This window comes from Zalophus californianus, chromosome 15 (genome assembly GCF_009762305.2).
Source record: "Zalophus californianus isolate mZalCal1 chromosome 15, mZalCal1.pri.v2, whole genome shotgun sequence".
NCBI lineage: Eukaryota > Metazoa > Chordata > Mammalia > Carnivora > Otariidae > Zalophus > Zalophus californianus.
In genome coordinates this window covers 33,080,655-33,094,951 of record NC_045609.1, presented here as the reverse complement: position 1 = coordinate 33,094,951, position 14,297 = coordinate 33,080,655, and the positions used below count along the sequence as shown (strand labels likewise).

The 14,297-nt window shown below is 39.2% G+C and overlaps 1 protein-coding gene across 6 annotated transcripts in view; it reads left to right on the top strand.

Annotated features, from left to right (window-relative positions):
• Positions 1-14,297, top strand: part of ASCC1 (activating signal cointegrator 1 complex subunit 1) — a 105,611-nt gene that overhangs the window by 6,352 nt on the left and 84,962 nt on the right. For all 6 annotated transcript variants that reach the window (XM_027596387.1, XM_027596388.2, XM_035724273.1 and 3 more), the window contains exons 4-5: positions 1,776-1,873; positions 8,308-8,486. In XM_027596387.1, the coding sequence (XP_027452188.1) occupies positions 1,776-1,873; positions 8,308-8,486 (277 nt within the window). The remainder of the gene's footprint in view (positions 1-1,775; positions 1,874-8,307; positions 8,487-14,297) is intronic.

Here is a 14,297-nt window from a genome sequence, read left to right as displayed (position 1 = left end):
AGCTACGTGCCAGTCACTGGAAAGCCCTTTTATATATGATCACCTTTAATCCTCACAACTTTATTATACTTAGGTATTATTCACTCCATTTTTGAAAGTGAAGAAATAGGTTTAGAGTGGTTAGATTAGTGGTTAGACTTGCCCAAGACTTGAGTCTAAAACTTCTTTAACCTCAACCACTTCCTTTTTAAAATGCCTAGACTATTAATAACACATTGAGCCAGCTACATTTGTTTGTGTGTGTTTTTAAAGATCTTATTTTTAAGTAATCTGTACACTCCAACGTGGGGCTTGAGTTCACAACCCCCAGATCAAGAGTTGCATGCTATACGGACTGAGCCAGCGGGACACTCCAAGCCAGCTGCTTTTTGTAAGAGGCTTCTCTATTAGCCATATGTTAACCAACAGTAGCCTGAGTGAAAGTAGCCCTTATTGATACGGCCTGGAAAGACAAAAGCCTGACAAAGTGGGTGCCAGCACAGAGTGCAACACAGGGAAAAACTACAGGGAAGTTGTGGCGTTTCATTCCTCTTCTAAACATCTTGTTTTCTGTTTTTTTTTTTTTTTTAACCTGCCTTACTGCAGTAGATCTTAATGGAAATAATTGGGCTGGTTATTCCAGGTAAAAACAAATGCAGTTTTAGACCTAGTCACCCATATTGTTGGGCACTGTAATTGAAATTATAGAAGCTGAAATACTGTTGATAGGGAAGTTTTTTCTCTTTATAATCCTGTCTTTGAGACTTTAGTGCTTTATAGACTCTGAAACTTTTCTCCTGGTTCTAGTAGTCTCATTTACTTTAACACATATTGTTACTGTGGGTTCCAGAAGATAACCTTGGATTGTCAGAATTATTTATTCCAGGAGGCCCAGGCAATGAATGTAAAGGAGTCACTAGATGGTTGAAGCAGAGTAGATGAAACGGAGTAGGGAGTGATAGGGATTGTGATAAGCTCATGTTCCATTTTTAGGGACGAGAGTAAGCTCCAGCCCATTATTGCCATGGGTTGTCAGATCTTCTAATTTTTTCCAAAGAACCTGGAAATCTATATTTCAGGGAATGATAGGGATTGTGATAAGCTCATGTTCCATTTTTAGGGATGAAGAGTAAGCTCCAGTCCCTTATTGCCATGGGTTGTCAGATCTTCTAATTTTTCCAAAGAACCTGGAAATCTATATTTTTAGGTGAAATTTCCCAATTTTTAGGTGAAATCTCCTGAACAAAACATGTATGTGCTGAATTCAGCTTGAGGGTTACCTGTCTTCTCTTTTTGCTTTTGAAGCTATTCTGGATAATCTCTCCTAAATGGTGGATCCTTCTCTTTGCTAAGCTTTTTACCCTTATTTTATTAATTAAGGATAATTCTTTTACAATGAACTCCTAATATAGTTAATTTGCTCTCTAAAGGACAACGTTTTCTCCAAACTGGTTGCTAGAAGTGCCTTTTGAGACGATGCCAGCTTTCTTTTCAATGAACTGCAGACCCATGTTTTGAATCTAATATTGAAGAGCAAACAGGTGTTGGGCATGGGATGGTTATTTCTGTTTATTCATTAAATTGACCGTAGGGTGTCATTTTGCCCATGAGTGCAATGCAGCACATTCTGTAAAGCTATACAGCTTGTAATTTCTCTACAAATATTAAGCCTTACTGAAGCACTTTTCTATAAGGGAGTATCTGTGGCCACATATGATTTAAACATGATGGAATTTTTTATTCTGGTACATTTGACTTAATGTCCTTCCATTAATTAATTTTTCTTTATATTATAGGCACATAGTTGGCAAAAGAGGAGACACTAGGAAGAAACTAGAAGTGGAAACCAAGACCTCTATTAGCATTCCTAAGCCTGGACAAGAAGGAGAAATTGGTGAGACTTGGTATATATAAGTTATATTTGCAATCACTTTTGCATGAGTATGGAATAGTGTGACCCAGTGGAGGTATTTAGTGACTGTAGTCTTTTTTTTTTTTTTTTTTTTAGTGTCCCTGGGTGGGATTGAAGAGTGACTGTATTCTTTGTGGGGTTCTGTAGCAGTTGGCCTTTTTATGATATATCAGTTATCAGTCTCCCAAATGAAGAAAGATGTAGTTATACAACCTTGTCTTGTTTGAGTATCTGGGCCTTCACTTTTTTACTTTACTGTGTACTGATGTTATAAAGCTTCCAGATTTTGTTGTGTATTAGGAGAATGATTTCATGCTTTACTAGCTTGAAATGGAGTTTGTGAATTGTTTCAAGTTAGAATTAGAGAAAACCAGCAGCAAATTTGCAATAAAGTTCAGCCCTTTCCAGAGGGTTCTCTTGTTTTTACCTTGCTTTGTAGACTGGGAAGGATATTATAAAAGTACCAATTAAAATAACAACCTGAATCAAGTAACTGCTCAAGTGAGGAAAAATAGTGCAGTATAAATCAAGTCAGAAAGGGTCTGTACCAAGCATCATTGTGAACCCAGGGCACAGGCTTGTGTTGTAAAATGGCTTTGCGTGAAGGGCACTGCAGGGACAAAATTTAACAACAACAACAAAAAAGGCAACTCATTCTAAAACTGTAGGACTTTTTCAAAGTCAAGTAAGTGCAGCAGCCTCCAATAATACATTTTTTATAAACACCCATAGGTTTTATTAAGTTTTAGGGGAAAAAAATTACTAGTGTTCTTCTCATTTTGTGCTCTGTAAGAACAATCATCACGACAGATACAATGCAGGTGAGTGTAGAGCAGTACTGCCCAAAAGGACTTCCTGTGATGATGGGAATGTTCTCTACTTCCACTGTCCAGTGCGGGAGTCACTAGCACGTGTGATCGTGAGTACTGGAAATGTGGCTAGTGTGACTGGGGAACTGAACTTTTAATTCCATTTCTTTCTAATTCATTTAACTGGTTGCATGTGGACTCCTGTGTTGGGCAGCAAATGCTAGAGTTTTCCCCAGCCCTTTGGTAGCATCAGCAGACACTAATATGAGAACTTTAATGACATTTTTTAAGGAATTTCAATAAAATACTCAGCTCTTTAGAATTACAGATAGAAAAACCCAGGTCTTTCCTTAAGTTTTAAAGTTCAAGCTATAGGATACCTGGGTGCCTCAGTCAGTTAAGCGTCTGCCTTTGGCTCAGGTCATGATCTCAGGGTCCTGGGATTGAGCCCCATGTTGGGCTTCTGGCTCAGTGGAGAGTCTGCTTCTCCCTCTCCTTCTGCTCTCTGTCTCTGTCTCTGTCTCTCTCTCAAATGAATAAATAAAATCTTAAAAAAAAAAAAAGTTTAAGCTACAAATATTGAAGTAATTTTATAATTGCAGTAAAGTTTATTTCATTATCTAGTTTTTTCCTGATTATAAATTAATAGATGCTTTCAAAAAAACACAAAAGCTTACAGAAATTATATGTGAGGTATAAAGGGAAGTCTTGTAATACGAACTGTAGACATAATCACTATTAACAGTTGAATATCTTCCTCATTTTTTCTATCCATATAGTAACTATAATAATTTTTATTTTATTTTATTAAAGATTTTATTTATTTATTTGACAGAGACACAGCGAAAGAGGGAACACAAGCAGAGGGAGTGGGAGAGGGAGAAGCAGGCTTCCCGCGGAGCATGGAGCCCGATGCAGGGCTCGATCCCAGGACCCTGGGATCATGACCTGAGCCGAAGGCAGATGCTTAACGACTGAGCCACTCAGGCGCCCCAATAATTTTTTATTTATTTTTAAATTTTTTTTTAAAAGATTTTATTTATTTGACCGAGAGAGGGAACACAAGCAGGGGCGAGTGGGAGAGGGAGAAGCAGGCTTCCTGCGGAGCAGGGAGCCCGATGCGGGGCTTGATCCCAGGACCCCGGGATCACGACCTGAGCCGAAGGCAGACGCCCAACAACTGAGCCACCCAGGCTTATAACCAGGTGTCCCTATAATAATTTTTATTGCAGTAAAAATTGTAACATGCTATAAATGTGGAGATCTTGGCCATTTTAAGATGCTGGAGTCATTCTAAAACATATCCAGAAAAGGGTAGGTGGGTTGTAAAGATTCCATTTTGACTTAGAAAGTACAAATATTTCAGTGTGAAACCCAGTGTGTCAAATCGTTAAAAGAATTCAGTGGAACTAATTTAATTGAAAAACAAGACGATGAATGGGCCTATTGGTCTTGTAGGGAAGTAAAGTACAGCAAAATCAAATTTATTGGTTAGAGTGAATTGAGTTGTCATGTGAGCTAAGACAGGTTGTGGTATTTGCTGTCATTTATTCATTTTCTTTTGCTTCTCCCAAATTAGAGCTACTAAAGAAGGAAATGATGTAGTAGGTTTTAATTTGTCCTCTCAACAAGGATCTGGTCATCTAGTCTGTTTTGAAGACTCAGGTAATGGGATTTTGGAAGATGCTTTCAAAATGATATTGTTATTATAGTTAGAGAATTGGTTTTTATTTATTTTTTAAAAGATTTTTATTTATTTATTCATGAGAGAGAGAGAGAGAGAGAGAGAGAGAGGCAGAGAGAGGCAGAGGGAGAAGCAGGCTCCCAAGGAGTAGGGAGCCCGATGCGGGACTTGATCCCAGGACCCTGGGACCATGACCTGAGCCGAAGGCAGACGCCTAACCATCTGAGCCCCCTGGGCGCCCGAGAATTGGGTTTTAAAAGTTTAATGTCAGTGCCTTTAATTCTCTTTTTCCTATCTGTCCCTTGTTACAGTCCCTAGACCCTTGCCATGCAAATTCTGGTCTTCTCAGATATTAGTGTTTGTAGAATATTTCTAACGTCATTGTATTTGCTCTTTAGTCATTAATTGATTACTTTGAATCTTTTCTGGAAATCAGGCTGAGCACCTTTCAGTGGGTGCCCTTTTCAGTTCACTGTGTTACAAAGATGAAACCACCTTCTTAATGAAAAAGAATAGATTAAGCATTTTGTAGAAGACTTTTACAGAAATAAAACATAAACATGAGTTTTGTTTTTTTTTTAAGATTTTATTTATTTAATTGACAGAGAGAGAGAGACAGCGAGAGAGGGAACACAAGCAGGGGGAGTGGGAGAGGGAGAAGCAGGCTTCCCGCCGAGCAGGGAGCCCGATGTGAGGCTCGATCCCAGGACCCTGGGATCATGACCTGAGCCGAAGGCAGACGCCTAACGACTGCCCCAAACAAGAGTTTTAAGCTTCCTTCCCTTCTGCTCCTTTTCCATTTAGTTTTTCACCAAATTTTTGTTCTTTGGCAGAGATAATTTTTACTTTCCTTTAATTTTGTTCCAGTTTGCCTTCAAACCCTCCTTTATCAGCATTTCTCTAGCACAGTATTTGAGTACCTGTTATGGATACTTCCCTTCTCTGAGCATTGAGTCTTTTGGATTCTCTGAGTATTCTGTCTGATAATATAAATGATGCCATTACAGAACACCATATGTCCACTTACATTTTTTGGCTATCACTTTTATCAATTTTTAACTTAGGCAAATGGTTCTCAGGCTTTCTGTTAATCCATTCATTCAGAATCTACTTCTTTTCCTAGAAATGTCTATCTTGTTTCCTTGTAGTAAAATGGGTATGATATTTTCATTCTTACTGAGGAATAGAAAGGTTATTCTTACAGAAAATTTCACGTGCTTTAATGGAGAGTATTAGGATAAATAAATAGAATTATTTAATCTCTGTAGTTGCATGGAAGGACAAACTTTGTGGTCTTTAAAGCACAGAGCCGATTTTGCTACTATTACAGTTAATACTTCAATATTTTATATCATATTCATAAGTCTGTCTTTCACAGTTTTAATAGTCTGTTGAAATGCCAATTTTGTTCATTGTTCATATCTTTTGCACCTTTCCTTAGTTGCTGTTTTGAACCAAGCCCTGTCCGTTCTACGACCTAGAGATTTAATCTCTGCTTACACTGAGGTTCTGTAATCCCTAAATGATTTTGTTTCTTTGCAGACAGTGGGCTATGCTTTGTGCCGTCCCCCCTTTCATTTATACATAAAGGCATAGCCCAGATCAGAGGAGGCCAAATTAATGCCAAAACATGGACATTTGGTATCCATCCATATAATGTATAGATAAGCATTTTACTTTAATTTTCTGTTTTCATACATACATGATAGGATTATATATATTGTAGTAGATTCGCCTTTGCTTTTTCACTGTAGTCAATCTCTAATGCTGCCACAGTAGTCTTCTTTTTTTTGAAGAGTTTATTTATTTATTTGACAGAGATAGTGAGAGCAGGAACACAAGCAGGGGGAGTGGGAGGGGGAGAAGCAGGCTTCTGGCAGAGCAGGGAGTATGACCTGAGCTGAAGGCAGACGCCTAACGACTGAGCCACCCAGGTGCCCTGCCACAGTCTTCTTCTAAATTGAGGTAAAATTGACATGACAGAAAGTTCCATTTATTGCTCTTAACTTTTTATTGTTACTTGAATTTCTATGTGATGTAGTGTTCATACTTTTTTTGTGTGTGGTTAATATATACACAACATAAAGTTTACCATTTTGACAATTTTTACTTTATGTGAGCTCTACACCTAATGTGAGGCTCAAACTCATGACCTCCAGATCAAGAGTCACATACATGCTCTACCGACTGAGCCAGCCTGGGACCTCCCATTTGGGCCATTTTAAAGTGTTGAATTGAGTGGCCTTTAGTACATATACAGTGTTGTGTAACCATCACCACTATCTAGTTTCAGAACGTTTTTATCCTCCCAAAAGGGAGGATACCTCTTACCTATTAAGCAGTCACTTCCCATTCCTCCGTACCTCCAGTCCTTGGCTACCACTAATCTGCTTTCTGTCCCTCTGCATTTGCCTGTTCTGGCTACTTTCTGTAAATGGAAGCATATAGTGGCATTTTCTATCTGGTGTCTTCCACTTAGTGTGATGTTTTCAAGATTCATTGATATTTTTGCGTTATCTGTACTTCATTCTCTTTTTGGGGGGTTGAATAATATTCCATTGTATGGAGATAGGACGTTTTGTTTATCCATTTATCAGTTGGACACCTGCGTTGTTTCCACCTTTTGGTATTGTGACTAGAGCTGCTCTGAACCTTTGTGTACGAGTTTTTTTTGGACACTTGGGTTTTTGTTTTTTAAAAAAATTTTTTCAGGATTTTTTCTTATATTTCATATTACTATTTTTAAAGATTGTATTTGTTTATTTGACAGAAAGAGAGAGAGCGAGAGAGGAACACAAACAGGGGGAGTGGGAGAGGGAGAAGCAGGCTCCCCGCCAAGCAGGGAGCCTGATGCAGGGCTCAATCCCAGGACCCTGGGATCATGACCTGAGCCAAAGGCAGACGCTTAACAACTGAGCCACCCAGGCGCCCTATTTCATATTATTTTTTAAAATCTATTCTTTTTTTTTCTTTTAAGTAAACTCTACCCCTAATGTGGGGCTCAAACTTATGACCCCCAAATCAAGAGTGTGATCTGACTGACTGAGCCACCAGGTGCCCCTTGAATACCTGCTTTTACTTTTTTTTTTGACAGAGAGAGCGCGCGAGAGCAGGAACACAAGCAGGGGGAGTGGGAGAGGGAGAGGCAGGCTTCCTGCCGAGCAGGGAGCCCGATGGAGGGCTTGATCCCAGGACCCTGGGATCATGACCTGAGCCGAAGGCAGACGCTTAATGACTGAGCCACCCAGGCACCCTGCTTTTACTTCTTTTGGATTTCTATCTAGGAGTGGAATTGCTGGTCAGATGGTAGTTCTCGTTGTAACTTTTTACATATGGTAGTTCTCTTTGCAAATTTTTAAGGAACAGCCATACTTTTCCATAGCTGCTGCACCATTTTACGTTCCCACCTGCAAGGTATGAGGGTTTGCTATGAAGCTATATAGCTTTTTTTAACTCATTTTTCTACTTCATGAAGTGGTCTTTTTTTTTTTTTTAAGATTGATTGATTTGTTTATTTGACAGAGAGAGGGAGAGAGAGCACACGCACAAGCAGGGGGAGCAGCAGAGGGAGAGAGATTCTTAAGCAGCCTCCACGCCCAGCACCAGCCCGACCCGGGGGGCGGGGGGGGGGGGGGGGGGGGCTCGATCTCACAATCCTGAGATCTGAATGGAAATCTAGGGTTGGACGATTAACTGACTAAGCCACCCAGGCAGCCCAAGGATATTCTGTTTTTAAACCTCATTCTGCTTAGATTGAATTCATTAGTAATTTTCTTACCCTTGGTACTGTCCCTTGTTCAGACATTATGTACTCATTCAGGATTGTTCGAGGTCTGCAGAGATGATAGTATTAAGGCCACTTACCTTACAAGCACTGGATGTTTGTGTTAAACATCCCTCCCTTTTTTTTTTTTTGCTTGCAGTAATCACTGGCCAGCATCGAAGTGGTGTAATTTCAGCTCGAACTCGGATTGATGTTCTTTTGCTCACTTTTAGAAGAAAGCAACCTTTCACTCACTTCCTTGCCTTTTTCCTCAATGAAGTTGAGGTTCAGGAGCGATTCCTGAAGTTCCAGGAGGAAGTACTGGAGAAGTGCTCCATGGTAAGCAGCAAACAAAACAAAACAAAAAGTTAAAAAGTAAAGAAAAAGTACAAAAATGGTGGTTCATAATTCAAACAGTAGAAAGATATACATTTCTTCTCCCACCAAAAAAGGTAACCATTTCTGATGCTTTCTTATGCTTCTGAACTGAAAAAAGAAGTATAGACATATTGGCACATAAGCCTCTATATATTACTGAAATATTCTTTAAAAATTTTAGGACATACAAGTATTATCCTGATACACATACTATTCTGCACCTTGTGGGTGGCAGTGTTAATGAGATGCCATTATCTGTAGATCTTCTGCCCTGGATTGTAATGGCTTATTTGGGATTAGTAACTAGAAGAAATTTGCACATGGAATTGTCATTCTTATGTAACAGTGAAATGCTTGTGACCAGGATAACAGCAGATAATCTAGATTAGAAAACAAGTTTTTTTTGTTTGTTTTTTTAAAGATTTATTTATGTGTGAGAGAGAGAGAACTTGAGCAGGGGTAGGGGCAGAGGGAGAGGGAGAAGCAGACTCTGTTGAGCAGGGAGCCCGATGTGGGGCTGGATCCCAGGAGCCTGAGATCGTATCCTAAGCTGAAGTCAGATGCCTAACCAACTGAGCCACCCAGACACCCCTTAGAAAACAAGTTTGAAAACTCCTTTTGGATGTAATTTTGGGCGATTTAAAGAAACACTGATTTTAAAAAAATTATGAACATAATATATGTTCTTTTGTTTTTTTCTTCTTTTAATATATGTTTTTTATAGAAAGTTTAGAAAATAAAGAAAAGATGAATAAAAAGTCACCCATAATCTCACCACTGAGAGATAATATTGTGGCACATGCACAGATGTTTAAAAAAATAGAATTTGGCTCGTATATGCTTTTATATCCTGCTTTCTTTGAAATTTTGCATTATACCATGATCATTGTTTTGTCATTGAACAAAAATCTTTCCTTTTGCTTTGGAGACTGGAAAGAAGTTAAAGCAGTCATGACTAAAATAACATAATCTTATTTCAATTAACAGTTCAGTTAACTTGATTTTTAATGACTGCTTAATATTCTATTATATGGATATATAAGGATGTGGTTTGAAGTGGTAGGGTTTGGAGCCAACAGCCAAGAAAGTATTCTTTTTTTTTTTTTAAAGCTATTTATTGATTTGAGAGAGAGAGAATGAGAGACAGAGTGCATGAGAAGGAGGAGGGTCAGAGGGAGAAGCACACTCCCTGCTGAGCAGGGAGCCCGATGCGGGACTTGATCCCGGGGACTCCAGGATCATGACCTGAGCCAAAGGCAGTCACTTAACCAGCTGAGCCACCCAGGCGCCCCCCAAGAAAGTACTCTTGAGACATCTTAGGTGCAAAAGGGTGGTTTTATTACAGCATGGGGACAGGACCCGTGGGCAGAAAGAGCTGTACCGGGGTCATGAGGAGTGGCTGATTATATACTTTAAAGCTGGGAGGGGGTTAGGAATAGCATAAGTCTCTAAGAAATTTTGGGAGCAAGGTTTCCAGGACCTCAAAGGCGAGCTGTTACTAGGAAAAGGCCATTTATTACTGTCTATTAAAAACCCTAGTCATGAGACCCTTTGGAAGTACATTGGTGGGCTGTATGCTTGGGGGTTGATTGCTAACATATATCTTGGGGGATAGAGATAAAGGAAGTTTCTAAAGGAATTTTATGTGTTAAAGGAGATTTACAGGACCCTGGGGGGTTGGGATAATGTTAAGCTAAGATTGCCTTTTGCCCTTAGCGAAGTATCAAATCAAGGTAGCTGAGTTCCTAAAGGAATGTCACTCTGCCTGTTTGAAGGGTTTGTCAATGGACTGTAAGTAGTAAGGAAATTTAGTTTTTCTTTTGTCTTTGTTTCCCACGTCATAGGATGATAATTTATTTTATCTTTTTAAATTATTTGTTTTCATTATTATAAATAATGATGTTATGACTCTTCCTCTGCATACATTTTTCTGTACTAGTCTAATTAGTTTCTTAGTAAATTCCTGAAAATGGAAAAAGACTGTGTGTGTGAGTTGAGGGTTTTGACATATATTCCAAATTACCTTCAGGAAGTGTAATAACACTTAACATGTCAAACTGTAGTTTTCTTTCGGTTCCTTTTCCCACCCTTGCCAGTATTGGTGTTATCATTCTTTTAAGGTTTTGTGTTTTTGTAATGCAGTTGACAAAAAATATTAGCTCATTGCTTGATTGTTCATTTATTTGATTATTGGTGAGATTAAGACTTTTTCATATATTTAATTCTTGTTTCTTCATGTCTTGGTGCATTTTTCTCTGAAAGTTCATTTTTTTATTTATTTGTAAGAGCTTCATGTATATTAAGAAGATCAGTATTCATAATTTACATTTAACTTTTTAGTTTTTCTGGAATGTATTTTGATATATAATAAGAGGTAAGGTTGTAACTTTTTTAGCCCCTATTTAATTAACCAGTTATCTGCAGAAGAATTAAAGAATCTTTTATTTTACCTTAAAAATTATCATGCACTAAAATGGACTTTTTGGGGATGTGTTTAGATTTTTCTTTTAATGTTTTATTTTTAAGTGATCTCCACCCAATGTGGGGCTCGAACTCATAACCTTGAGATCAAGAGTTGCATGCTATACCAACTGAGCCAGCCAGGTGCCACATGGGATGTGTATAGATTTTTGTAACCAACTATTACTGTCAGGATACAGAACAGTTTGACTACCCCACAAAACTCCCTCATACTGTCCCTTTATAGTAACCTCTTCCCTACCCCAAACCCTGGCAATCACTGATCTCCTTCGGTCACTACAGTTTGGTCTTTCTGAGAATGTCCTATAAATGGAATCATGTAGTATGTAATCTTTTGAAACTGGCTTCTTTCATTCAGTATCATGCCTATGAGATTCAGCCAAGCTGTTGTATATATCAGTAGTGTGTTCCTTTTTGTTTCTGAGTAGTATCACTGTTTGGATGCACCTCAGTTTGCTTGGGCATCCACCCAGTGGAGGACATTTGGGTTGTTTCCAGTTTGGGGCAATTATGAATGGAATTGCTGTAAACATTTATGTATAGGTTTTTATGTGAACATAATTTTCCCTTTTTTTTTTAAAGATTTTATTTATTTATTTGAGAGAGAGAATGAGAGAGAGAGAGAGCACATGAGAGGGGGGAGGGTCAGAGGGAGAAGCAGACTCCCTGCCGAGCAGGGAGCCCGATGTGGGACTCGATCCCAGGACCCTGGGATCATGACCTGAGCCAAAGGCAGTCGCTTAACTTCCTTCTTTAAAGTAAATACCCAGGGGGTGCCACCCTGGGTGGCTCAGCCGGTTAAGCGTCTGCCTTCGGCTCAGGTCATGATCCCAGGGTCCTGGGATCGAGCCCTGCATCGGGCTCCCTGCTCGGTGGTGAGTCTGCTTCTCCCTCTCCCTCTGCCTGCAGCTCTTCATTTTTGTGCATATGGATGTCCGTCCATGCTGTGTTTTCCCAATCATGTAATGAAGAGAGGAATAAAAGCATATGGAATGAAATAGAACAGTGGTTAATATCTTTGGTTCTTAAAACAGATGAACCTGGGTGTGATTGTGGGTTCCTCAATCTGTGTAGACTTGGGCAAGTGAACCCCTCTCTAGATCTTTTTTTCTCTCTCTTTTTTTTAAGTATGGTGGAGCCTAACATGAGGCTTGAACTCACAACCCTGAGATCAAGACCTGAGCTGAGATCAAGAGTCGGACACTTAACCAGCTGAGCCACCCAGGTGCCCCTCAAGCTGGGTCTTGTGTGTTAGAATATAGTGAAATATATATACACAGATATATAAGTATTAGAATCCCAAGTACTTGTGTGGAACCAGGAATGAGAATTGATAAAATTGATTATTTAAGAAGGAGACTACAGCATGGCATAAGGTATAGAGAAGTTGAATCATTGTGTTATACACCTGAGACTAATGTAACATTATGTGTCAACTCTACTCAAAACAACTTTTTTAAAAGGAGGCTATAAAGGTAAGTTTAGACTGGAAAATACGGGTAGACAATATAGAATTATATAACCCATTTTTAAGTGATTAACTTGGCATTTATGTGCTTGAACAAAGACACATAATAAGACAAATACTATATATATATATAAAATTAGGAAGCCATCAGAATATTTTTTTTCTCTTAGCATTTCATAGCAAGATGATTTTGTTCTCAGTGGAGGCTAGGGTAGGAGAAGATTAGGAACAGTGAAGTTTCAATATGGGCTGGTAAATTTGGGGCTGGGGTGCTGGTAAGTTTTGAAATTATTTTACCTTGTAAATACCAACTTATTGAAGCTCTGTAGTTATATATTATTTGAAATGTTACAAATATTTGGTATGTGACAAGCAGTTTGTAATAAGTTAGCCTTTTTTTCTGTGTGTGTGTGTGTGTACACTTTCTCACTTTTCTTTCGCTCCTGACTTGAGCTGACAGGGAACAAATATTGGAGAATGATTACTTTAACTCAACTGGAATGAGATTGGCCACTGTGAATGTCATGCTGGTCTTAATCAGTCCAGAGTACTTCCTTCCGTTTTCAGGGCAATTCCATAGTGACATTGCTTTCCCGCGTTCTGATAACAGCAGGGGAATAAGCACAGCATAAAAGAGTAAGTAAGTTGTAAGAGACCATTAAAGCCTTTAGGCATTTTACAGTAGTACTCTGCATTTATTACCCCTACTTAGATGAGTTCCCTTATAGTAGCTTTTTTTAAAGATTGTATTTTTAAATAATCTCTGCATCCAACATGGGGCTTGAATTTACAACTCCAGGTCTCGGGAGTTGCATGCTCTACGACTGAGCCAGGCAGGTGCTGCACCCCAGCCCCACTTCTAGTAGCTTTGAAGAGCATATACCTGTTCATTGAGATAAGAGTTGTTTCATGAAAGACTGTGACATTCAGTCTTGTTTCGGTTCCTCTGATGCTCATTTGATATCTCTGATCATTTCTTCATCTCTAAAATAAGAATGGGCTCAACATTCTCCTGTTTATAAGAAAAAGATACCTGTTGCTATAGAGTTGGCTTATAAATTTTGAGTTTACATGTGTATTTGTTATATACATTTATTAAAATAAAGTTTGTTGGGACGCCTGGGTGACTCAGTTGGTTAAGCGACTACCTTCACCTCAGGTCATGATCCTGGAGTCCCGGGATCGAGTCCCACATCGGGCTCCCTCCTTGGTGGGGAGTCTGCTTCTCCCTCTAACCCTCCCCCATCTCATGCTCTCTCTCTCTCCCTCTCTCTCAAATAAATAAATAAAAATCTTTAAAAAATAAAGTTTGTCATACACAGTGTTTTGTAACAGTTTTTTTTTAACAACATGTTTCAGGTAAATACATATAAATCTAATTACTGTTTTGAAGATTTTATTTATTTGAGAGGGAGCAAGCACAAGCAGGGGGAGGAGGAGGGCAGAGGGGCAGAGTGGGGGGGGGGAGAATTTCAGGCAGATTCTGCACTGAGCGCAGATCGCAACTCAGGGTTCCATCCCACAACCTTTAGATCGCAACCCCAGCTGAAACAAGAATTGGTTCCACAACTGACTGAGCCACCCAGGTGCCCTAATTACTATTTTATTTTATTTTTTTAAAATATTTTATTTATTTATTTGACAGAGACACAGCGAGAGAGGGAACACAAGCAGGGGGAGTGGGAGAGGGAGAAGCAGGCTTCCTACTGAGCAGGAAGCCTGATGTGGGGCTCGATCCCAGGACCCTGGGATCATGACCTGAGCCGAAGGCAGCTGCTTAATGACTGAGCCACCCAGGTGCCCCATACCCTAACATTTTAAAA